Source organism: Prenolepis imparis, unplaced genomic scaffold (genome assembly GCF_030444845.1).
Source record: "Prenolepis imparis isolate NDT839.2.m4 unplaced genomic scaffold, iyPreImpa1.0 SCAF_2, whole genome shotgun sequence".
Classification (NCBI taxonomy): domain Eukaryota; kingdom Metazoa; phylum Arthropoda; class Insecta; order Hymenoptera; family Formicidae; genus Prenolepis; species Prenolepis imparis.
Genome location: NW_028141160.1, coordinates 11,858,915 through 11,886,353, shown reverse-complemented (window position 1 = coordinate 11,886,353; position 27,439 = coordinate 11,858,915). Strand labels below are relative to the sequence as shown.

General features: G+C 33.7%; 1 protein-coding gene and 1 long non-coding RNA gene across 2 annotated transcripts in view; one reads left to right on the top strand and one right to left on the bottom strand.

Annotated features, from left to right (window-relative positions):
- The window catches only part of LOC145945970 (uncharacterized), a 169,662-nt gene extending 153,068 nt beyond the window's left edge, over positions 1–16,594 (bottom strand). Inside the window, exons 1-8 of the long non-coding RNA XR_014426949.1 lie at positions 16,468–16,594; positions 16,279–16,373; positions 15,971–16,106; positions 5,007–5,067; positions 3,834–3,918; positions 3,588–3,630; positions 2,449–2,772; positions 2,120–2,166 (exon numbers count right to left, since the gene is read on the bottom strand). This is a non-coding gene — a long non-coding RNA (uncharacterized LOC145945970). The remainder of the gene's footprint in view (positions 1–2,119; positions 2,167–2,448; positions 2,773–3,587; positions 3,631–3,833; positions 3,919–5,006; positions 5,068–15,970; positions 16,107–16,278; positions 16,374–16,467) is intronic.
- A 177-nt stretch (positions 16,595–16,771) lies between these two features.
- LOC145945937 (Krueppel-like factor 6) overlaps positions 16,772–27,439 on the top strand; it is a 332,032-nt gene continuing 321,364 nt past the window's right edge. The window contains exon 1 of the mRNA XM_083055242.1: positions 16,772–18,093. Coding sequence (XP_082911368.1) covers positions 17,989–18,093 — 105 coding nt within the window. The 5' untranslated portion in view covers positions 16,772–17,988. The remainder of the gene's footprint in view (positions 18,094–27,439) is intronic.

The window sequence follows — 27,439 nt, the reverse complement described above, 5'->3', positions numbered from 1 at the left end:
AGCTCGGTTATATTTTATACGATCTTGTGTGCAGTTGCTAATTAATTAAGAGCTTTTTATTATGATCAGGCTACGCGTTAATGAACAAAGGAATGCGGCGGGATGTTGTAAAAGGCAATTTGTCGGGGAATTCTTCTCACACTGCAAATGTACGTTAACATTTTATGAGACCGCGGATGGAAGCAAGGGCACCTGAGCACCAGTAAAAATCGTGTCGCTAGAGAGAAGAATAACCGACTATAGCGTGTGGTTAACCGGAAACGGAAAAGGTCAAATCGCGTCGCTGGCCAAGCTCGTCTAGTCGGGGGTAGGCCGCGATAATTGGAACAAAGAGAGTTGGCTCAGAGAGTCAGGAGGAATCCTCGTCCTCGGGGCACTCTCTCCTATCTGTCTTTCTTTCCCTCACTTCCTCTCCGGTAGCGATAAAGTTTAACTCTTTCGAACTCTGTTAGCGGTGTACTCCTTCCGGTGTACGGAGAAAAATTCCCTTTATCTATTTCGCCATTTTTTTTATCCCCTTTCCGTCCATTCATCTTACTCAGCATGTTGCAACGTTTTGTACTGCACTTGCACAACTCCGTTTGACGAGTTACGAGAAGTTTATTTTTAATTACGAAACAAGAAATTGTAACATCTTTACATGCTTGTAAAATTATCCTTCTTTAAAAAGGGCATTAATTTTAAAATAATAATATGTTCTAAATAATATGTTATAATACTTTAAACTCGATTAATATTTTTTTAGAGTTATCAGCTGATTTCTGTCAATAAATATTAATCGAGTTTAAAGTATTGTAACATATAATATTTATAACATACTATAATTTTAAAATTTAATGGGCAAATTAACAGTTTAATCAGCTGATTTCTGTCAAAAAATCTTAATCGAGTTTAACGTATTTAACATATTTTTTACAACATATTATTATTTTAATTTTTATAACATGTTTTTATTTTATAATTTAGTAAGCAAATTATAACTTTATCTAGCTGATTTCTGTCAAAAAATATTAATAAAACGTTAATTTGCTTACTAAATTTTAAGATAATATGTTATAAAATTAAAATAATATATTGTAAATAATGTATTTAAAAAATATGTTAAATACGTTAAACTCGATTAAGATTTTTTGACAGAAATCAGCTGATTAAATTGTTAATTTGCCGATTAAATTTTAAAATTATAGTATGTTATAAATAATATATATGTTATAATACTTTAAACTCGATTAATATTTTTTGACAGTTATCAACTGATATCTGTCAAAAAATATTATTTGAGGATAAAATATTATAACATATATATTATTTATAATATACTATAATTTTAAAATTTAATTGGCAAATTAACGGTTTAATCCGCTGATTTCGGTCAAAAAATATTTATCGTTTAAACAAACTTTATGTTATATATATTTTTTAAAATTATATTCTTTTTAACACGACCGAATAATGGCACGCGCTTGTGTTGTTTTAATTAAATAATTAGTTAATTCATCAAATATATTCGCAATTTTTTATTAATGAAAATCAGCAGAAACCAATTGTAATTTATTTACTAAGTTGAAATTTATTTATGAGTAATAGAATCTATGCATTATATCCATGTACAGTTTAATATTAAATCATTTTTTTAGATTTAGACAATATTAATTAAAAGACAATACAAATATTAATACCAGTAATAATGCAAGAACATTTAATGAGAGAGAAAAGATATATCTTTAATTAAAATTAACTGTTTAATTAATTGTGATTCAATTTAAAAAAATATATGGTGCTTGTCATTAAATAATTGCCAAAATCATTGCTTTTAGGAATTGCAGAGAAAACGGGGATTTAATTTCAGCACCCAGTTTTCAATAAAAAACCAAAATAGACATCGCAAATGCATCCCACAAAGAAAAAAAGAAGATGAAAAATGATTCTCCATGATCAAGATCATTCCGACTGCTCGTCAGTACGAAATACGCATTCACTAACATTGATATGTCGTGATAACGATAAGCCTCCTTCATCGAGATAGCGTTCAAAAACGTGTAAAGAATATGGTATTCGCAATTAAAAAAATATTTATAGCAAAATAATTATTTATAAATTTTGTTAATAATTCACTCACCGATCGATGTGCAATAGCGAAGTTGGTTACATTGAAGCTACGCTGATCTGTAACATACAAATAAAATTCAAATTATAACAACACTCCAAATAATTAATATTTCTAATAATTATTAATAATTATATTATAATCATTGTACCTATTGAATTTGATATTCAACGCGTACAATAATCAACAAATATATAATAAATAACTTTAAAAATTTTGTAAAGACTATTTTTTTCATATAAACTTTTTTATAAACTTTTATATATTAAAAGTATTTTTTTAAATTCTTTCTTATTTAAATTCAAATATAGAAATAAAATTAACAAATAATAAATATTTACCTCAAGGTTGCTCCGTCGGCGCCCGATGCCTCCTAGGCCTGCTCCTCCTCTCAGGTTGATCAGGGTTGTCCGTTGTCAGAGTCCTTTGATTTACACGCGCGATACTTCAAACGACACTCCCGCACTAAACGTGCGATACTTTGCACGATACTCCCGCACTTAAGCGCGCGATACTTTGCACGACACTCCCGCACGCGACATTTTGCACGGCATTCGAATGTCTTAGAATTCTTAGATGCTTATGTTAGAATCAGTTTGTTCGATAAGCACAATTTTGTTATGTCCGACACGCCGTGCTTAATCACTTTTTAAATATTTTTCCTTCTTTTATATATAAAATATATTAATATTAATATAAATATTGATATTAATGAATAAATATTATATGAAAGAAATTTCGCATATTTCTTATTATGCGTCACAAGAACTCGATAAACAACAAGATATCATTAATCCTCGGCTTGTAATTAATGCGATTTATCGTGTTTATTTTATTAAACTATGCGATAATGTCAACCAGTCAATTTTAAAAGTAAAAAATAATGCAATAATATGAGTTTGAAAAGATATTTTAACGCGACTTAAATAGTGACAAGAAAATTGAATAGTGATTAGAATAGTGATAAGAAACTTGTACATTTTATGATCAATTTTAGAATTGTAGATTTTATAATCATATTTTAGAATTTTTAATGTGAATTATATGCCTTACTTTATTTTAATATAACTTCGCGTAACTAGTGTAAAGTCAACAATATAAAAATGAATGGATTACAAAATATTATAAGTATAAAATGACATTAAAGTAAATTATAACGATAAGTAATTATAATTACATCATTAATAAAATAATTTATAAATCACACATTTATAATCATAATTAACATTAGTTAGTGTTCTTTATAAAATAAATTGAGTTAAATTTACTATACATTATAAAATGTTTTTGTCCCATTTTTAAATTGAATTATATTGTTTTATAATAAATTGAATATTTGTCTTAATCTGTTGTAATTTGTAATCCATCCATTTTGAGGTAACGGAACTAACTACAATCTACAGTCTACAATTTGCACAATCTAAATCTACATTTTCACACTTTAAAACCGTTACTTCGTAAATAATAATTTTTCACTCACCAATCGATGCACAACAACAAAGTTGACTACAAGCTACGTTGATCTGTAACATATAAATAGAATAAAAATTGTAGTAGCGCACAAGAGAAAATTAATTTTTCAAACAATTATTATTGTATTAAATTTTATTTTCCATGCGTACAATAATAATAAAATAATTAAATAATTTCATAAGTTTTGATTGAATACAAGTAATAAATTTTGATTTAATGCAACCATGCTAATAAATAAATAATAAATGCTCACTTTAGAGTTGCTTTGCCGGCGCCCGATGCCTTTCCCAGACCTCCTCCTCCTCTCTCAATTTGTTGGTGTCCTCAATTATGTTCATCTGTAACATATAAGTAGAATATTTTAATCTTTAATTAGAAAATTATAGCTTTATTCACCTGATTTCTGTCAAATAATATTAATAAACCGTTAATTTGCTTACTAAATTTTAAAATAATAATATGTTGTTAATAATATATTATAATACTTCAAAGTCGATTAATATTTTTTCATAGAAATCAGCTGATTAAAACGTTAATTTGCCAATTAAATTTTAAAATTATAGTATGTTATAAATAATATGTTATAATACTTTAAACTCGATTAATATTTTTTTACAGTTATCAGCTGATTTCTATAAAAAAAAAAATTAATTAAGTTTAAAAAAAGTATTATAACATACTATAATTTTAAAATTTAATTGGCAAATTAACAGTTGATTTCTCTCAAAAAATATAGATCGAGTTTACAGTATTGTAATATACGTATTTTATTTGTAACGTATTATTATTTAAATTTTTATAATATATTATTATTTTAAACTTTAATTAATAAATTATAACTTTATTCAGCTGATTTCTGTCAAAAAATATTAATCGCGGATAAGACATTATAACAATATATTTACAACATATTACTATTTTAATTTTTTACCATATTATTTTAAAATTTAATTAGCAAATTAACGCTTTATTAATATTTTTTGACAGAAATCAACTGATAACTATCAAAAATTATATTAATCGAGTTTAAAGTATACTATAACATATTATTTAAAACATTATTTTATTTTATTTTATTTTGAACAAACTGTTAAACTACTAATCCTCGCGATGACAGTCTCTCGATGCTACGAATATAACGTACAATGCGAATCGAAACAGTTAATCAGCATCGGAAAAGATGCACCAATACTTGCAAGAATCGACTTAACGTGCCTTTTTTAGAAAGGGATGTTATAATATTTTAAATTCGATTAATATTTTGGACAATTATCAGAGCTGATTTTTGTCAAAAAATATTAATCGCGGATAAGATATTATAACATATTATTTAAAACATATGTTACTATTTTAATATTTTCAACATACGATATATATCCCCATTACCGCTATAGAAATATTATAAAATAAACAATTTCTCACTCACCGATACTTTACACGGCACTCCCGACACGACGCGTGAATCGCACTGTGTATCGCAATGCTACCTGTAACAAATAAAATACATACATATATTAGAATAATCTTATTATTTCGCATTACAACATACACAATATAAATATGTAAGCTAGAATTAACGATAGATATAACCACGGATCGTAACACATTCGCGCGCTCGAAAACAGATTAAGTTGGGTTATGATGGCAAGAGATTTTGCATCGAATTTTTCGCGAAATATGCGTTTCGAACAATTACGACTACATACTAACGTTGAAATTATGATATGCAATTGATAAATATTACAATACAAAGATTAGAAATCGTTTCTAATGGTTATGCTCACTAATTAATCACAACGGGACGCAGCTCCAACTGCCTGATACTCGCGGCGTTTCGGTAATGGCCGAAGCTACAAACATCGGCAACTTCATTCTAATAGCGCGCGCGCGCGATACTATATGTATACATGACTTAATATTAATAATTAATTAAAACTCGAAGGAGATTCGTTCGAAAAGATATAGTTTTAGAAAAAAAAATATTAATCGAGAATAAGGTATTATAACATATTATTTACAACATATTACTATTTTATAACTTTTACCATATTATTTTAAAATTTAATTAGCAAATTATAACATACACAATATAAATATAAATATACAAGCTAGAATATTTAATTAGCAAATTTTCGCTTTATTAATATTTTTTGATAAAAATCAGCTAATTAAAGCGTTAATTTGCTAATTAATTTTTAAAATAATATGTTATAAAAATTAAAATAATGTTTTAAATAATATGTTATAATACTTTAAACACGATTAATATTTTTGACAGTTATCAGCTGATTTCTGTCAAAAAATATTAATTGAGAATAAGGTATTATAACATATTATTTACAACATATAACTATTTTATTAATTTTTCACCATATTATTATTTTAAAATTTAATTAGCAAATTAACGCTTTAATCAGCTGATTTCTGTGAAAAAATATTAATCGAGCGGCTGTCATCGCAAAGGTTAACAGTTTGGACAGTTGTTTAAAATAAAATTAAATAAAATTAAATAAAATCTTTAAATAAAATAGCGCGCGCGCTTGTGTTGTCTAGTGATGTATAAAGTGCGTGTTATTTTTTATTGTTTTTGACTCGCATTTATGATTTTATGTTAATGATTAAGTGATTGCGCGACGAAAAGGCTAACCGTAGTGAGAAATTGTTGACTCGTACTACTTAATCTATCTACATTCTTACTTTGCGCATAATAAAATTATGATATATAAAGTGCGTGTTATTTTTTATTATTTTTGACTCGCATTTATGATTTTATGTTAATGATTAAGTGATTGCGCGACGAAAAGGCTAACCGTAGTGAGAAATGGTTGACTCGTACTACTTAATCTATCTAAATTCTTACTTTGCCCATAATAAAATTATGATATATAAAGTGCGTGTTATTTTTTATTGTTTTTGACTCGCATTTATGATTTTATGCTCATGACAGAGTAATTGCGCGACAAAAACCTTTCCTTTTCTAAAAAAGATATGTAAAATCGATACTCGCATATATCAAAGTTTATTGTTGTCGCTTTTCCGCGATGCTCATTGGCTGGCTGTCAAGATTCGCGTTGTGTGTTACATTCGTAGCATCGAGAGGCTGTCATCGCGAGGATTAGCAGTTTGACAGTTTGTTCAAAATAAAATTGAATAAAATAATATGTTTTAAATAATATGTTATAATACTTTAAACTCGATTAATATTTTTGATAGTTATCAGCTGATTTCTGTCAAAAAATATTAATCGCGGATAAGGTGTATTATAACATATTATTTAGAACATATTGCAATTTTAATATTTTTAACATATTATTTTAAAATTTAAGTAGCAAACGCTTTATTAATATTTCTTGACATAAATCAGCTGATTAAAGCGTTAATTTGCTAATTAAATTTTAAAATAATATGTTAAAAATATTAAAATTGCAATATGTTCTAAATAATATGTTATAATACACTTTATCCGCGATTAATATTTTTTGACAGAAATCAGCTGATAACTATCAAAAATATTAATCGAGTTTAAAGTTTTATAACATATTATTTAAAACATATTATTTTATTCGATTTTATTTTAAACAAACTGTTAAACTGTTAAACTACTAACCCTTTCGATGACAGCCTCTCGATGATATGAATATAACGTACAACGCACAATGCGAATCGAAACAGTCAATCAGCATCGCGGAAAAAATGCAACAATACTTGCGAGAATCGACTTACAATTAACATGCCTTTTTTAGAAAGGGATGTTATAATATTTTTAATTCGATTAATATTTTTGACAATTATAAACTAATTTTTGTCAAAAAATATTAATCGCGGATAAAAGATATTATAATATATTATTTAGAACATATTATTATTTTAATATTTTCAATATATTATATACATCCCCATTACCGCATAATTAAATTAAATTAAATTAAATCTTTAAATGAAATGGCCCGCGCGTAGCGCGCGCTTGTGTTGTCTAGTATCTTAAAAAAAGATATGTTCAAAGTAAATAAAATCAAATTATCTTAATCAGTTATTTTAAAATCAATCTTTTTGATATGTATTAAAATTAACTCAAATATTAATTTGTTATGTACTCTATTTTATAAAATCGTGAATATAACGTGCAATATTAAGTAAATATATTTATATTATGACGATGGAATTGACAGAAATTTTTAGATATGTTATTGATAAACAATTGATATTCATTAGATGCAAGTTTTAAAGAAATATATTGTAGTATTCGATCATTAATTGCAACGATCATAAATATACTTAAGACTTAATGTCGCTAGAGAAAGATTGCAATCTTTCAATTTTAATTTTAGTTATCTAGAACGTGTTCAGTTCCCTTCTCCGAGCACGGTGGGTGATTCATCGTACGGTCCAGTCACTCGATCATTAAGCTGATCTTTCCTTCGCGATGCGTTGATAACTGACAGTCATGCTACATGAATATCATTCAAGTGTACTCGTTGTCCGCGTTACTAACTACATGTCAATCAGTGCGTTTCGAAACATAAATATACATTGCGTGTCTGAGAGATGCTTGATTAATACGGTCTGTATTTATTAATGACGAACAAGCAGTAGCTTGAGAAGTATGCCGAAAATTTCGCTCGAGAGAAATATTAACGAACGTATGTAGGGTCAGGAGAAGTAGTCGCCTTCACAAAGGCAAAAGTGGAAAGTATGATCCTGCAGCATTTACCGCGAAAAATATACAAAAACAAACTGAAAATTTCTGAAGTTCTTTATGCAAAACTCTGTGTAACGCTGTGTAACATAGAAAGCGCGTTTCATTCCATCGAGACTGCATTCTTATTACTGACGAATTCTCGTTTAATGTTCCGTAAGAAGCGGCGATTCCGTTTAAAAGAATGTCTAAGATGCGCGAAAAATCCTAACGCGCGCGAGTGTGCCTCCCCATAAAACACAGTCCGCAGAGGAATCATCAAAAACTATTCGCGGCCGCTTGCGTTTTACAGCCTTTTGCATAAAATATGAAGTCGCCGCGTGTAAAATATTATCGCGCACGTCCCTCCCCGAATAATATATTACAGTCGATATCAGCGTATCAATATTCACGCGGGTACATATGATCCTCTCGTCCGATGTGCTTTCGATCAGCAGAGCGGTGCGGTTCTTCTCTCGATTCCCGCGGAGTACCATTATCCGGCGGCTTCCCATTGCACTCCCGGCATAGTTCGATCACTGTTCGCGGACTATCCATTTTGCAACCAAATGAAATTAGTCTTTCTCTTTCTTTTTGTTGTATAAACGCAGACGTGCATAAAGTGCAAAAGTTCGATGGTTAAATGTGGCTCGAAATGGATAGATCGACATGATCAGTGTTGTTCCAGCATAAACCGACGAACGTGAGGTTGTGCGATCTAGTGCAGGGAAGTTGACGAAAGGGGCGGAAAATAAGGCGGAAGCAATAGCGCTCCATGTGGCTGGAAACTCGTTTCGTCCATTAAAGCGCGCTTTCTTGCCGGCTTGTTTTTCGCCTTCCTCGACGCGGCTCGGTGCCGTTCGTGGCATTGAGATATACACGAGGAAAACACGCGGCACGGTACGTACGTCTTGGCGCGGTGTCGAGCCCGGAATACTCGCAACGACTCATCCTCCACAATTCACCCCCAACAAGAGCCTAAGTGAAATTTCGTGCCGCGGGCGCGCACTCCCTCTCTTCTTCTTCTACAACCCCCGGGCCTTTCAGTCTATACTCACTGGTCGTCTTTGCGGCGAGTCGAGATAAAAGACCCGACCCCCGCTCCTTCCTCCTATTGCACGATATCCCGTGAGATATCTTATACCACCGAGAAATTTCCGTATTCTCCTCTCTTCTTTTCTCGGAGGCGAAAAAAGCTTTGGCACGAGTTCCGGTCGTGTTGGGGTTAAAGTAACGACGATCTTCCGCCACGGCCTAATATAAAGTTAATTCACTTTCGCAGCAGTAGCACATATCCTTGTATATGGTTGTAACGGAGCGATGAGATGGGATTTGCTTATTCCCCCGGGGGTAACTGTACGACAACGAATACGCTATATCAAAACACGACGGAAAATAGCGAGAGAGAAAACATAAGAATAGTTTTGGCGCTTGCGAAGCAAAAACGCCGGACTAGGTCAGCGAGACAGGACGCCGAAATGCCAAAGAGCGTGGAAATAACTGATAAAACATCCGAATATTTCATTTGCCAGACTAATGCGACGTCAGAAAAAAGATTCAGAAGAAGTTTCGACTCTCCTAAATTGGATATGTAAACGGAAGGAATTAGAATATTAAAATCAATCGAACAGAATGCCAAGTACATTTTCTTTCGTTTGATCATTACTATGAATTATCATCTTTTAGCTTTGCTAATTGGTAAAAACAATTAGGAAAAGGAACAAAAAACGAGCGACGTAACAACTTCTTTCTCACGACACAGTTCTTATATGGAATTAATTTTTTAATATCTTTTAATATCAATTTTATTTTTGAAATTGCGTTATTATCTTTATTGTAAAATACTGTAAATCTATTTTCTAAAACTTACAAAAAAAGAATCTTTAATTAAAGCCTGATATTTTTCAAAGTTACATCACTTTCAAAATAAATGACTTGTAATACTTAAATATTTTTATTGTTATACAATCATATATATCATATATGATAATATCATAAAAATATATGACATATCATTTATCATATATGATATTTATTATTTAATATTTTTATATTTCTGTTTATATTGCCACAAATGCGTGGATGTATTTTTTCTTTTCGGAAAACGAATAACCGAATACAGGATCGCGCATCGATCAAATCATAGGCGACTTCTTTCAAGGGTTGTTTGCTAACCCTTAAACTTAACCCTCGCTTACAAAGATGAAGGATCGTAGAGTAGGCGTGGGCGTGTTGTTGGTCGAGAAACCGGGCACGTTTCGTGTGACGAAGGTTTCGGTGGTATATATATAACGCGTGCCACGACTTGAATAAGAGGGATAAAGATTCGACTTCAGAAATATCACTAATATATTACCTCGGCTCTATATTTCAGTATTAAAGCGAGTGGAAAATATACCTACGTTTATGTTTCTTTAAGTATAACATTGTACAATGTTTACCTGTTTGTATAAAAATTAGAATATAACAGTTACGTGTATGTTGATTTTAATATAAATTTAATTTTTTAGGAATTAAAATAATAAAGAGACATATTTTTTGTGTTTTTTATAAAAATTAATGACAGTGTTTGTCATTTTTAGAAAACTGAGAGAACACATTTTTTTGCGTAAGCAATTTTACATTAATAATACTAATTCAACTTTAACTTAAATTTGAATATCAGGTATGATTCTTATGGGATAAATATTTTATAAAAATATAATTTCTCTTAACTTTGAAATCAATGAAAACAATGAAAAATGTATATATCACTCACATATCTATAAAATAATATGTATTAGGTAATTACATATTTGTATATTTTTAGAATAGGTGTATCTAAGTGCTTTTTTAAAGCATTTAGTATTTTAAAAATAATGGCAATATTAACAAAACTAATATAGTCACAATTAAGTTAAAAATATATGTATACAACCGTATATATTGTAAAAAATCAAAAATAATCACATTTTAATATAAAGTTCCATAACGAAGATATATTTGATATCCGCGTAAAAATTATCATTTTCGAATTATCGATTAATATACGTATAATGCATCATCTTGAGGAATGTGTATCATATTTTCCCTTAATTTTGTCTAGATCCCTGCTTGTAGGAATATTTACACGTACGTTCGGAAAAGCTCTCATTGTCAGTCGATCGCCCCATTCTGGTATCGGCGATGACGAAAGAGGGTTCCTTAAATCGACGGCTTTGTCAAACTTATAGCGTCCAAATTCGTGGACATAAGGGTCGCCCGTAGCGATAGCAGTTTCCTTATACGTGTTGGCTCTCCATCGCGCTTTACGCGTAGAAAGGTCTCACAATTTGAGTTCCTAAGAACATTCTCTTCGATCCCCTTCACGATAATTATATGTGCATACCGGTTGCACGATTAAAGTGTATTATACCATTAAAGTGTAATAAAATCGACGCAAATATTAATCGGAAGTATTCGAGGCGTTTCAAGCATCGAAGCGTAAACGAAAATTCAAATACATCATTTATATCTACACGACATAACATTTCAATATAGAAACCACGTATTAAAAGTAATCACATATGTAACTTCTAATTATCTTGAATTTATATAATCGCGGTATTTTCTTTCGATCGTGAAAAATATTAAGAACCATTCTCGAAGGCTTAGATACGTCATGATTGTCATCTTCGTCGCTATGTATTTTGTTGGAATCTACCTAGCGCAAATTTGGAGCACGACTTATTAGAATCATCTAGCGTGGACGATAGGATTACGAGATTAAGGATCTCTTCGTTGGAAGCCGTTAATAATAATTATCGTTGTCACTTCCGGCATTGACAGAGATGCGAACATCTTCAATACGTTCCGCTCGGCTAATATCGTTTACAATTTCACGAAATCATCTACGCAACGTTATCGAAAGAAATGCTAGACGGTAGACCACATAAGCGCCTATATACGGCCTCGTCCCATAAATTCCGGTTTCAAGGATGCGCGAATGCATAGCGTGGCCAATGACGCCGCGCCGAGGGTCGTTCGAAGAATAATGGTTGACACAAATAGTGGTACTATGAGCGCATATGCTGCGAACATTTGCCGTAGCATTATGCAATCGAGATTACGTCATTTTTAGAACGTTTCTTGCGCTCTAGGCACGGATCGTCGAGACTGCTGGCGCAATTTAGAAAAAAAATATGCATTAAATCGGCGACGTGGCCACCTATTGTTATTAATCTTCGTCTAGATAATAATAGAAATATGAAGAAACTTTGTTACAGAAAAATACGATATAAATCTTGTTAAACGAAGCAGCTTTTAACAAGATATTTTATAACTGTGTAGATGTTTATGAAAATCATGAGCAATACGAGCACTTTCGAAGATTTGATCGTCATTTCGAAATATCATTTTCATGCATGCTTTATAATTGCAAATATTATGAAATGACAGTTATTTATTATAGGCCGTAAATAATATCTCACTGCGATATTATTATTTAATTCAAAACAATATAAATATGATTGGGACTTATAAAAAATACATTATGCTAAATTCGTAATTAATGTAATATTGCATAAAGTATCGCAATATTATATAAAAATTGCTACAGTAGCAGAATATTTATAGCGGAACTGTATGATATTAAGAGCAACAACTTTTTTGCGCCAATATTTCGCATGCTCGCGATATTTTATATTGGATTATCATATCGCTTTATTTTCCTAACTAAAACTCGTATCAGCAAAGGGTTGAAACTCGACGTTCCATCCTCTTAAATTATTTACGTATGCTCGTAGCATTTCATGCTAGAAATGCACGGTTTACAAACATCGATCAGCGTGATATAACGTTCTAAACTGAATAATTGAATTAATATGTTAATGGGACTCGGATGCCCAATCGAGTAATTTTATTGAGACATCCGCAGCGTGCGGAAGAGAGAGAGAGAGAAACAGAGAGAGAGAGAGAGAGAAAGATTTTGTGTCCAACAAACATCCCTCGTTTCGCGGCAAGAATCGACGTACTACTGTATCCCGTTACAAGAAAGCTTTTCGAGGGTTGGGCTTGAGTCCAACTGCGGCTAGCATGTTTATGGTGCCGGGCGTCTTAACCTACTGAACGGCGAATGTATCTGAGAAACACGCAGCCGAAGTTGAAAGGTTACATGAGGTCAGGTTCCAACGCAGTGCTATACATTCTGCTCGCAATTTAACAGATAATATCTGCAGTACTCCCGCGGACATAGAACAATTTCGAGATAAATGTTGGAGAAAGGATCTTCCTCTCCATAAAATAATTTAGAATGTATGTATATATGTATGTATAATTTGATGCATTGTAATTTGCTAATTACGGATTTTTAAAAAATAGTAAAAATTTACGTGTAATTTACTTTGATATTTCTGTCTGTTACCAAAACTCGCGATTGAAAGATCTATTTAAAATTTTGTAAAAAATACCACTTTCAAAAATATTGTCAATAGTATCATTGATCGAGACGACGTTATCGATCCCAAGCCATTGTTACGATCAAGACTCTTTCGGCTGTACTTCACAGAACGATTGTGTAGTGCGACAGAAATGTCGAGCACGCAAACAAAGCGATTCGAATACAATAACCGATTAAAAAAATATTTTTCGAATTGCACGGTCAGCCTCCAAACAAGCGATAGCTCGACTGCGATAGCTCGAACGGAAACAAGGTACAGGTCTGATAAGCGCGGTCAGTCTTCTAATTCCATTCGCCATAAACGTTGCTTACGTATCTAATCTGGCATTCCCTTGCGCTGTACCAGCGTCTATAGAAAGGCTTTAACGAACGCGCAAAATTCATGAATCATGTACGACGACACAAGGCGTTCGTCTCTCTCCTTCTCGGTTCTCTCAGTTGACTCACGAGCGATTATTCATTTGCAAATAATTCTCCGCGTTCGTGTGCTCCGTGCTTGTGCATTTCTCGTAGTCGATTCGCAGAACGAACACCGTTTCTCTCAGTTTAATCTCAATGTTATGCAAACCTTTTTGGCCAGGATCAGCTTAGAGATAAATTTACGAAGCTGTTGTACGCGAAAAATAATAAATTTATATATTTTTTGCTCTCTTATATATATTATAAAAAAACTATATTAAAAAAAAAAATAATCATAATAGAAAAGTTGTGCAAATGTAAAATATGCAATAATATATATATATACAGAATAAATGTTAAACGCACTCGTTACTAACAATACGTTTTGTTTATTTTTTTTACGAAATTTAATTTAAAATTATTGAAACTTTATGGTTCTCATTGGATAACTAATTTAACATCATATAATAATAACTTTAATATTATATGTTTGTACGTGTGTGTGAGATGCATTATCCAGATTAATAAAAAAAAATATAATAAATGATAGATATAAATTATAATTTTGATAGCAAAGTTGTATTTTTTCTACCCTCTAAATAGATTTTGCAAAATTGTTCTAGCCGAGTTTTTGTTTCTGATGCATAATACATTAGTTACAAATCTTTGCTGCGCGAAGTTGAAACTAAAATCCTGAATAGCTGACCGTGGTCGGGGTATAAAAGTAAGACAGGCACATAAATTAAAGACGATCTTTACTATATTATTGTTTGAATGGGAATCCGAAGCGCATTGTCTATATGCGTAATTCAAACGGAACGTAATATCGGTTGGCGAAGATAATGATTATAATGCTGTAATTGAAATGATGCTCGATTCTTGCAATTGTTGCGAAATTATGCAATTAAAGAATAAATTATAGAAGATTTGCGCATACTGCTGCAAAATTATTTTTTGTTTCACTGATCGTAAAGAAAAAAATGTGTAAAGTATATTTTTTCAGCGTAGTTAATTGCGTTAACAGCGTATTTAATTGTATATACATATATATATATATATATATATATATATATATATACACTGAGAGAATTTTCCCTTAGAATTTACCCTGAAAATCATGGTAATCGTGGGACAATATGGTATGGAAAGAATTTGATGAGAATTTCTATGATTAATATTTATCACAATAAAAATAATATCTATCACAATAAAATATAAAACATGTTTGATTAATTTTACTAAACTGCATAGTAAAATCAATCAAACATATTTTATATTTTATTGTGATAAATATTATTTTTATTGTGATAAATAATCAGATTAATCAGAGAAATTCTCATAAAATTCTTTCCATACCATATTGTCTCACGATTATTATGATTTTTAGGGTACATTCTAAGAGAAAATTCTGTGTATATATATACACTAATATTTTTAATTTATCTTATAAGTTAACGAAGTTCCGCAAAATAAAATTATATATTTCGAGAATATCATATTGTTGTAAAAAAACCAAATTGTTGTTTAAAATATCAAAATTAATTATTCTGTAAAACTATTATATAAAAAATATCGAAAATTGTGTTTGTATATGTATATGAAATTTTTCCATATGTAGAAATATGATATATATTTTTCAAAACATAAATAATCGAATATTTAAATGTAAAAAAGCATATCCAAAAATTTATTATACAAATCTCATTCCATTTAATTACTGACAAGAGAAACGAATTATCAGCGAATATTAATGCATTGCCGGAAATTTGCTATTTTGATATTTTATTTTATTTTATTGTAGTGCTTGAAATAAGCATGTATTATATTAACAATAATCATATTCATATATATATACATACATGTTATAGGTTATAGCAAATCAATTCTTTCTCTTACTCACCATTAAAAATTCAGGAATTAGGTGGTGCAATCTTCTACAGAATAGTCTGTACAATAAGTTGTCGATTCGAGTCTTTAAATAAACCTTGTTCTTGGCTCCTTGCGTAGCGTCCGTTTATTTTTTTTCCCACACAAATCTACAATCGACAACGCGATGCTATATTACACTCGAATCATATGTTCGTACATATAGCCGAGTGCATTCCCTCTCTTTCTATATCACTGAGAGAGAAATGATATAGAAAGAGAGGGAATGACGTTTCCGAACGCAGCCTAGGTTATATCAAACCAATTCTTTCTCTTACTCACCATTAAAAATGCAGGAATTAGGCTGTGCACTCTTCTACGGAATAGTCTACACGTTCTTGGCTCCTTGCGTCCGTTAATTGTTATTCCATGCAAATCTACAATACAATCGACAACGCGACGCTATATTCACACTCATCATATGTTCGTACATATAGGTTATATATCAAATCAATTCTGTCTCTTACTCACCATTAAAGATTCAGGAAGTAGACGGTGCAATCTTTTACGGAATTATACTGTACTATATTAATTATACTACACTAATTACACTGATTATAATGAGCTGTCGATTCTGGCTCCGGAGCGTCCGTGTTTATTTTTCTTCCGCACAAAATCTACAACCGGCATCGCGACGTCACCGAATGGTGCTGCCGCGGCGTCGCACGACCGGTGTCGCGTCGCGCCGAATCGTGCGCGCTCGGCTCTACTCGGCCGCGCTCGGAGCAGCTCGCGTTCAGTCACAGCGAGAGGAACGGCAGTTACTCTTCGGCACTCGTGCAGAGGAGTCCGTTCGTTTTCGTGATCGGGAATCTCGCCGGTCCGTTACGGAATAAATCTCTCAAGTGTTATCTCGTGGTTCTTTACTCGGTGACGTGCAGTCCGAAGCGATCGTGCGTGTCTATCGCGATTCCGTGTAGTGGACACGACGAGGCAGAGAGGAAGAGAGAAAGAGAGACCGGCATCCGTCTCTCGAGAGAAAAGCCGGTACGCAACGAGTTTGAATTTGAGGAAGAGAGAGAGAGAGAGAGACGGTCGCGTGTGTGTTTCTCGTGTCTATCAGTGAATGCACGGAGTTGTTTCGGCGAAAGTTACGCGCATCAAAGTATCGGGCGGATATATAAAGAGGGAAAAGTGAGACCTCTGAAACGCGCGCAGTAAGGACGACGATTCGTGCCGGCATTTTGATGTTGCTTCGCGCGTCTCTTTTCTTGCGTCTCTCTCAGATCCGTGTGTAATGGATACTGTTGTAAGCGAGCCGTGCACGCGACGCCAGCAGACAGAGCGTCGAGCCGCACGAGTGATGTCGTCGCAGTGAGTTCAATTGTGTTTTCTCCGACGATGCAGAAACAACAACAATAACGAAGCGCAGTTTTTTCTTCGACATTGTGCGCGCGCGAAATAGAGAGAGAAAGAGAGAGAGAGAGAGAGAGAGAGAGCGAGAGTGTGCCATCTTCTGACGTGTCGTGTGCGCGCGTTCGAGAATCGTCATCGTCAATAATCGATAATCGATCTTCGATTCGCGCGGGAATCGATCGCTTTCATAACCCTCCTTCCGCAACCGTGATCAATCGTCGGAACTCGGAACAATCACCCGGGCGTCCTCGCGGAGTGAAGACGTTATCGTCTCGTCGCCGCGTTCTGTCTCGCGTAGAGGGGGAAGCCTCTCTCTCACTGATGATACGCACGTGCGCTCACCGCTACCTGCTATATTTACGTGCGTACGTGAGTCCTCGTGAGTAGCCGTTACGTAGCGGACGCGTTCCGCAGAAGTGAATCGAGTTGATTTATTATCGTGTCGCGAGCGAGCGTATACGAGCAAGTGTCGCGTCGGGGCTCGTCCGTGTCAGTTTGTCACTTGTTGGTTCGTTGCTTGGTTGGCCAGTTGGTTGATTGGATTTGCTCTTTGCTTGGCGCTTGACCGCCGCCGTCCCTGCGAGAGGAGGCCGAAGCGGAGGGCCGCCGCGAGGGACTTCGTCGTCGTGCGTAGCCATGGATACACTCCTACCGAGCGGGAATATATTTCGAGAGCTGCAGGACATACACGACACCGGATATTTCTCAGCCCAGCCATCGCTCGAGGATCACTGGCAACAGGTTAGGCTTACCGCATTTATCCTACTTACGTATCGAGAAGCAGATCAAATAGCGATCCAACTGTCAAGATCCTTTCTAATTGTATTATCGATTCTGTTGGGGAGAAGGGGGGATATCCTTAATTAATAGGAAATATTACTAGAAATAGTGATAGAGAGCAGACGTATATATTTTATATCCATTTTTTTAATTCAAATTTTATATTTTTTTATAGTACAGAAAGTAAAATAATTTTCATATATTTTTGACATTATCGTTATCTCAATTTGACAATATTTTTAAATAATTAACTCTCAAGTGCATAACACACTTGTGTCAATTGTGCATTTTTTTTAATCGGTCTCTTCAAAGATATCAAATATACGAAATAATTTGTAATTAATTTTTCTTATGCACGCGTTAAATGATTTGACGTAAGCGTGTCAAATTAGGAGGCTGCACAACACAATGCAGTGCCACGTGCCAACAAATGTCACTAATGTGCCATAGAATACTGACATCCGTACCCGGCTATCGCTATTTGTCTGCTTGTCGAATGTTTCTATTTATTGCCCTCTTAAAGGGACAAAGGGGAACAAGGGTTCGCAGGTATACATTCACACACTGTTCGCTCGTCATTCATTCACTACCGCCGGCCTTTTAAACAAGCCGGTCACCGGCAGCGCCTGTAGATTCGTTCGGGAGTACAGTTGTGGTTAGTGATCTTTGACCTTCTCGTTGTGGTCGGGGTCAAACACTCGCGCGTGAAAGAACATCTACGTACGTGAAATGGAAATTGTCACACCACGAATGTGTCTAGCTTATTAGATTTGCATATTGCAATGTATATGACAGTGGATAACGAGCCTGGTAACCTGCGACCTTTGCGTTCCCTAATCAAGTGCTACATTTGTCAAAATGTACAATTTTCGAGCGAGAAATTGCAGTAATGCACGTGTACATAAGAGCGATCATTAGGCAGTTGTGCAGCGAAATCTTAACGATGCGATAAATTTCGCATCGTCATATATATATCTCTATGTATAAAATTAATTAAATTGAAAATTTGATGAATCGATAATTAATCTAAATTAAAATACGATGAAGTAAAATCAGCGGAGAATTAATCGAAGAACATATCGTATCTCTTTCTGTCAACGATAAAAATTCTTCGCATTCGCTTATAAATCTTCGATATTTTTTTTAAATGGAGAGAAAGTATGTAGATATTATTTCAAGTAGAATAATGTATCGTAAAGTAGACGCAGTCCAAGCGTCACTTGTTTCGTACATCGTCGGGAACTCGCCGATATATCGATCGCGCTCGGTGCATAGCGTATTTCCGGAATTGAAGAAGCAACCGGTCCGTCGAAATCTCGTTCCCCACTCTGAGACAGTAGAGCGCATTTTTTTGCCGCGTCGCGCGAGTGGTAATAGTATATCACAAACGCTTTTTCAGATTTTGTTTCTCCATGAGAAAATACGACCGACGTTTCGTGATCCGTTTAACCTTTTTATTTGACAACGTTATTCTCAAATGGCATCAATTTGTATTGCCTATATACATAGTGAACAAACGAATATATTTCGCCTACCCTAATCTGATTAAATTATTTTTTAGATTCTAAGATAGAATTTCTAAGAATTTTTCTAAAAATTATTCATCAATTAATTAATCTTTATTTCAATTTTGATTGACATTACATTGGCGTAATTTGTCATGATTGGTTGAAACTGTCACTCTTTTTTTAAAACTGATACAATCTTACAAACAGTTTTAATTAAATATTTGTTTTAAACCGCTTAATTTTTCATGTAATATACTCGAATATTTGCTGATATTAATTCACTTTTTATAACTATCAATCGAATGTTACAAAGTCTGTGCGTGAAATAATAAAATTTTAATATAACAGACTGCACACACGATCTTGAACGATTAATTCTGTTTGTACCATTATGATGGAAATGTCAGAAAAAGTAAAATGTTGATAAATATCTTCTTTGCGTGTACCCTTTATATAATTTGCATATTGCAACGAGTCATAGCTCTCGCGATTGCGAACAAGCAAGAGTATGTATGTCGCAAAAAAAATTTGATCGATCACTTGGCACGATCGTATATTCGACCTGCTCTCGCCCGATTACGATTGGCGAGTTGCCTAATTGAATGTCTCGAAGCTTTTCCAGCGGAAAACCGCTGGCGGATGAAGCGTTTCCCCTTGTTTGTCATTAATTACTCGATCGCTTGACCGAGTGCCGCTTATCATTGTCGGTCGCGAGCTCATGTGAAAAAGCGCGTATAGAAGATATAGGGGAAAGAGGGGAAAAACAATACACGACGCTTTCGATATTTCGCGTAACCACGCGATCATGCGAGGCATATGGCATCGACGCACGGGTGTCGACCATGCCCGATAATGTGATTTGACAGGTGCTTCGTCGTGCGTTTTTTGTATTTCGAACTTTACACGATCTCGTCCGTCAAACTGTTTCGACGTCAGTTTATATCTCCATACGCAGAAAACCGGCCCGATGCGTGTATGCACAATCTCCCTCCCTATTCCATAACGAACTACATTCTACAGAGGATATAATTCACAATTATTTCTCTTTTAAAGAATGATCTCACTAAACAAATATCATTATAAATACATAAAGAGAGATTACTGTATGTAGATATATATTCAAAAATAAGTTATTTATATTAATTATTTATATTAAACATATAAATCTTTAATTGAGCTTATCGGTTTATACTTGACTGCAATATATGAGACCGTCTCTAGTGATTTTTTTTTCATTTCTTGATATCGATTAGCGACCACAAAAAAGACTTGTAATTGCATGCGATTGTTTTAAATGCGTGCAGCAGTGCAGTTCGTATCGAATTTAACATTGCGGAAGTTATTACTCAGCCTGAGAGACAGTTCTGTAGCTGCGGAAGATACACCTACGCGCATTTCCCCTGTCGTTACTGATATCGTGGATTCCCCACGCGATGAGGACATTTATTCATAGTAATTGTCAGAATCTGGGCTTTTTACATCATTTTTTATTTATTTTTTTTTCTTTGGAAACACAAATGCATAATTGGAAAGTTTAAACTTTTCGAAAAATCTAATATGTCACTATTACTGAAACATATTCGTGTTTCTCATATTTCACAAAATGACAATTTTTAAATATTTAAAGAAGATATAAAAAACTTAAATGTATAATTAATTAATATTTATATATATTTTTAAATTAAAATATTTAAAAATTAACTTTGAAAGAGGTTATAAAATTGTGAAATTTATCAGAGCGTTGGTTAGTTACTCCTGTGAACTTGACACATACTTAAAAATTTTAAAGTTTTTTTAGAGTTCTGGCATTCTTCTGAATAGTTCTAGAGTTCTACGTAAGTATTTTAAATAGTTCCGATGATTATATATATAAATAGAAAAAAATCGAATTTGAAAATATGGTGCACCAAGTTCACGCAGTGCACCATATAGAAATAAATTATTTCTTCGAAGTTCTAGTTAGTTTTACAATAGTTCTACAGTTCTATGACAATTATACCAATACTTCGAGCAATTAACGCAAAAAATCAATTTTTAAAAACTCAATACCCAAATTGTAATTCGTATAAGAAAAGTAACGAGGGCATTTAGGCATTGAGTTTTTAAAAATTGATTTTTCGCGTTAATTGTTGGAAGTATTGGTATAATTGTCATAGAACTGCAGAGCTATTGTAAAACTAACTAGAACTTCGAATAAATAATTTATTTTTATGATATGGCACCATATTTTCAAATTCGGTTTTTTTGTATTTAATCATCGGAACTATTTAAAATACTTACGTAGAACTCTGGAACTATTCAGAAGAATGCCAGAACTCTAAAAAAACTTTTAGATTTTTAGGTATGATGTGCCAAGTTCGCAGGAGTTGCGGTTAGTTACTTAAAAAAAAATGAATGCAAAATTTGCGATGCTGCGATCTTCTAATAAAGCATTCCTACAGATGACGATATTGCGAGGATCACGTTGAAGCAGATTGTCGATATACATCGAAATTCAATATTTATATCATAATAGCGTTCGTGCCCAGCTCAGTACTCGATACGACTCTCTGTCACAGACAGATATGCCGTGAATTAAAATTTCCTCCTTTTTGAGGCACTATTTGCAATATCCCAGATTGGATTCCGGCGCCACTCGGCAAGTCGCGCCGATTGTTTTCCACGATTTGCGATTTACCGAGCCAAAAGCATATCCATTGCACATCGATAAAAAACCGCGCGCTTCACCTTCGCCCTAAATAAATACATTTACTGTTTACCGGAAGGCGCGTGTACGATATAATCGCCTTCGTAACGGTCTAGTCGTACAACTTCTGCATTTTACGACTATGTGTGTGTAAAATACGCGTGAAAGCTTCAATGATTCTAGACAGAAACCGGTACCAATATTGGCGCGCATGAATTATATGCCTCTGACGCTCGCAGCATTAGCAATATTTTTTTCTCTTTTTATATCTTCTTATTCGTTCCTCTGTTTCTTCTTTCCCATTTTCTTTTATCATTCTTTCACGTTCGACGAGTTAGGGTGCTGTCCCATGGCAATCGGAATTTCGGAAAACGGAATCTCGGAAAAGTACTAGAGTGGGGGATCAATCCAATTTTTCGATAGCCTCGCTCCCCATGGAGTGATTTTTCAAATCGTCTTTCAATTTAGAAAATTTCTTTATCTTTTGTTATAATAAACAATACATCCAAATTTCACTGTTTTATATATTCTTCTATTGCACTAATTATTTTTTTTGTCGGAAAATTATCAAAATAAATTTTTCAATTTTTACTAATTGCGGAAATATTAGTCCATGGGGAACCCAACTACAAAAAATTCGGACCGACAAGCACGTAACTTTTAATCTTGACAATGCAATAACTATTTATGCGATAAAATATTTTGATTAAATATTTCATTGAATATTTATATATTAATAAATACTTACCGAACAATTATTTATTAACAATAAAATTCTTCTTATATGTATAGAGATAAAAATTCAATCCCGGCCAAATAATTCTGATTGGATGATCCTTATTCTAGTACTTTTCCAAGATTCCGTTTTCCGAAATTCCGACTGCCATGGGACAGCACCCTTAACATCTTCACCTCACATATCGCATTACACACTTTACCCATGTGATACTTTACGATCTCTCTGTACAGTATATACATATATGTTTCACAGTTTTATCGCATGCATCGGTGACATTATCTTTTCTCGTACACGACGATCGGTTATCGATCTCGATACAATTTTACATACATCTAATTATTAATCGTTTAATCATCGCGCATATTATGGCATATAATTTTCTCATGTCTAGAAATAAAAACAAACAGTACGGTGGATCGATTTATCTTTTTGACATTGGCATTAGAAACCAGAAAGGCTTCATCATTTCTAACCGATTTTCATGAATTGAAAATACAAATACGTGACACATTAGTGCTTACTAATTTTACAAACATAAAATTTGTGCAAAAATGCGACGAATTAGTGAATCCGGCGCAGATTTATTTAATTCAAAAAAATATAAAGCTTTGGAATAATTTTTCCAATATTTTCGGTACAACGCTTTCCAGCGGAGCATACAGTTTTGTTTGAGCATCGAAAAATTAAAAATAACATATCGGATTTGTTTTTATTTATCGTTAGATTACCGAGTAATATTTTCCACGCAAAAATACAATATCGATTGATTTTTAAATAAAATAAAATACAGAAATTTTTGAACTCTTTTTAGCGTTCTAGGAAGAACAAATTAGTAAAAATTAACTATGTCTGACTATAATAATTCAGAATAATATATCATATATAATATATACGATTCTCCAACACTTAATCTTTACGACACGTTCTTGCACACATTCCTCCGAGAAATTGTACTTCAGGAAGTCGATTCGCGATGTATCGAGAAGCATCGGTGCTTCGTTCAAGAAGAATGCAAAAGACTGCGGCTTTAAATGCTGTCTTTAAATGACGTCCGACGAGCGTGCGAGCGAGCCGATCAAGTTTCGAAGAGTTTTTTTTTGCTCTCCTGCTTCTTCTCTTTTTCTCTCTGTATATATATAAAATTTTTCTATTACTGTAGGGTGAGATATATAACCATATCTTTTTACATTGAAATGACTCGAACTCGTAACGCGGAGGAAGAATTTATTTCTCTCAGCTATATTAGTTGGCTCGGTTTTATAAAGATATTTCAAAACTTTTCTTATCATTACAAGAATTTCAGGTTTCGAAATTTAATATTATATATACGATCGACATTAATAATAATTGTCATATATATGATATATTTAATTAATATAGTACACATACAAACTTCATCAAATTTGGAAAATGGAAAAAGATGACATTCTCGTTCTTGCTGTATGAAAATTAAAATTATGAAGAACAATATTAGAAAAGAGAATTATTATTTTAACGCTAAAATTTGTATATGGTACATGAAATTGCTGTTATTTACAAATATTTTTTAATTATTTTCTCTGTTTTTATATCCTATTTTTTTTCTTGTTTTACTCTTTTTAATAAACATTCTACTCTATAATAATTTCACTTTTTTCGAATATGCGAATGAAAATTCAGACATTTTTGGTGAATAGGACTGACGTAAACTCTTCTGTTTGGTACGCGTATTAGGTATTCTCTTGTCTTCCTTTCTCACCTTTCCATATCTTATGTCGCTCCCGCGTTTACGCCGCGAATGCACGCGATGACGCGAGAAACAATAGTTTCCATATACAATGGGTCGATGTGAGTGATGCGAAAGAATGTCACATTCTAGCTCGTGTGGCTGCGGAGTGTGGCATTGTTAACCTTCGACGATGCAACCTCCTTCTCGGACTTCTATATCTTCTCTATTGTTGGCACTTGCGGAATCTGCAAACTTGACATCTAGCGTTGATTGTCACCAACTCATCGATTCCGCAGTGTCGATTCCGTCATGAGGCGAATCTGAACGTAGCACACTGTAGTAAATACTGTGTCATCAACCCGCGAAACAAATAGCTTTTATTTGAAATATTCCATCATATCCTTTTCTCTGTTATATTATTTTTAAAACACTTTGAAAGGTATTCAATGTTGGCCTGACGTGTGGACGTGTTCATTAATAAGTGGTGCTTTATATGGATATATGCAAAATTCTTGTATAAAACTTATTTTAGAATACATTAAATTCTTGGTTTGTTTCGAAGATGTTATTACAAAATTTATACATACGACGTTAATAGTAATAATCATTATCATATAATAATAATAATATATCTAATAAATATATAATACATATACTTCATCAAATTTAATGAGAAATAAATGACATTCTCGTTTTTGCCGCACGAAAATTAAAATTATATAGGACAACATTAGAAGAGAGGGAATTATTATTTTTATCGAATCGTGTATGGAATGTTGTCGCATCAGACACGAACGATAGGCGCTTTCCATTTACATCAAAGCTCAGATAAATCTCACTTTTGTCTTTCTTTAACATGGATGTTGAAGAAAGACAGAAGTGAGATTTATCTGAGTTTTGATGTAAATGGAAAGCAACTGATGACTGATCACTTTGCTCGTCCATTGCTCCCTTTTCCCTTTCGCAACGACGCGATGCGCGCGAATGTCGACAGTAGGTCCGGTTGGAAGGCGGCGACAACGGTTATTTCTGAGTTTCTGCTAGTGCGTTCACTGCTGAGGCATTCGCATTTTATGTATCACGTGTGTGCCAGAACAAGATCGTCGTCGTCGTCGGCTTGCCCGTTCGCGCGATTCATCCGGGGAGCCGTACGCACGACGCGTTCCCTCGTTCATCATAGCTGGGTCAGCTTGCGAGATGGATCTATTAATCCTACCATCATTTTACGAGCGGAGGTTGATGAGGAGATAACTTCGAATTCGCACGCGCGCAACCGGACGCATCTTCCACGGCTAGATTGCCGAGTATTTATCATTATCGGATACCGGTACCGTAAACTTTATCGTGACGTTATACCGCGCGGATAATCGAACCTACATCTCTCGGGAATTTATTACCGTACATGGCCAATAAAAGTGTAAGTATAAAGTAGATACGTCGAACGATAGTCCGGGACTATCGTCGGACAGACAGATAGATTACGAGAACGGGAGATAACCCTTTTCCCGCTCTCGGAGGATGGGAAGAAGGGGGACGCACGTACGTTTAATCTTGCGATCCGGGTCGCGGAGGTCGACGGTAAAGTGCTAGAACCGGAAATGCGGGAAGGCGATCACATACGCGAGACAAGTACGCGTTTTCGTCGAGAACGGGCAGAAGGCAGACAGACTGAGAGAAAGAGAGGGAGGGGGAAAGAGATTGAAGAAACATCGGGAAAGCTAGGAGAAAAAGACGATGCGAGGTGATCAAACCGGTCGTTCGGTACGTTAAAGCCGCGATGGAGATTACGTGCTCTGAAAAAAAACGCAACTTGGTATGCCTCGAGAGAGGGAATTCATACCTTCCATTTCCAATTAAGATAACTATCTCGTACGCACGCTATCACCATCGCGCCGTTCGAAGCGTCTTTCAATATTTTTGGATTGCGCGCGAACACGGATTCGTGTTGCGATTGCTTCTAGAAACTTGCGCTTTTGAAAAATTATCATCAAAATACTTATAAAAAATAGAATACAATTTATATTTAAATAATATATTATATACGAGTTTGCATTTATTATTTTAAAACTTCCGAGACTTAGCTTTTTCAATTTTAATTTGATATTCTCAAATTTTTGCAATTTGCAATCTACATCGTTATATAAAAATAACATAATAGTGATAAAAATAGATTTAAAAATTATATTTCTCGTAGAAGAAACTGATTAGATTAATGATGAATTTTTCTTGCGTACATTTAACAAAGCTGACATTGACGAGGAAGAAATATAGATGTATATAATATTTTATTATATTATCTTTTATTATATTATCAAGACACAATTAGAAAGCGCGTGTTGCTTAGGGCAAATATGATTCAATCGAATTTTCGATATGCGCTCTCTTTATCTTTGAATGTTCCATTGATTTCGCCATTGGCGAAATTTAAATAGAAGCGGTATTCGATGATGAAGAACTCGAGTGCAAACAGACTGTAGTTCTCCGTTAATAGTTGACCATTTCGGTGGCAGAATCGGCGGCGGAGGATTCGCCCGGCGAATAGTCACGCTCGAATTAACGAGCTTTGCGCGAAGCGGCTTCGCAGTGAACGAAACTCCATGAGCGGAAGGACGAGGCAGGGGGCATTGGCGCAAAACCGAAAAGAGAAACAAAGGACCGATAAAAAC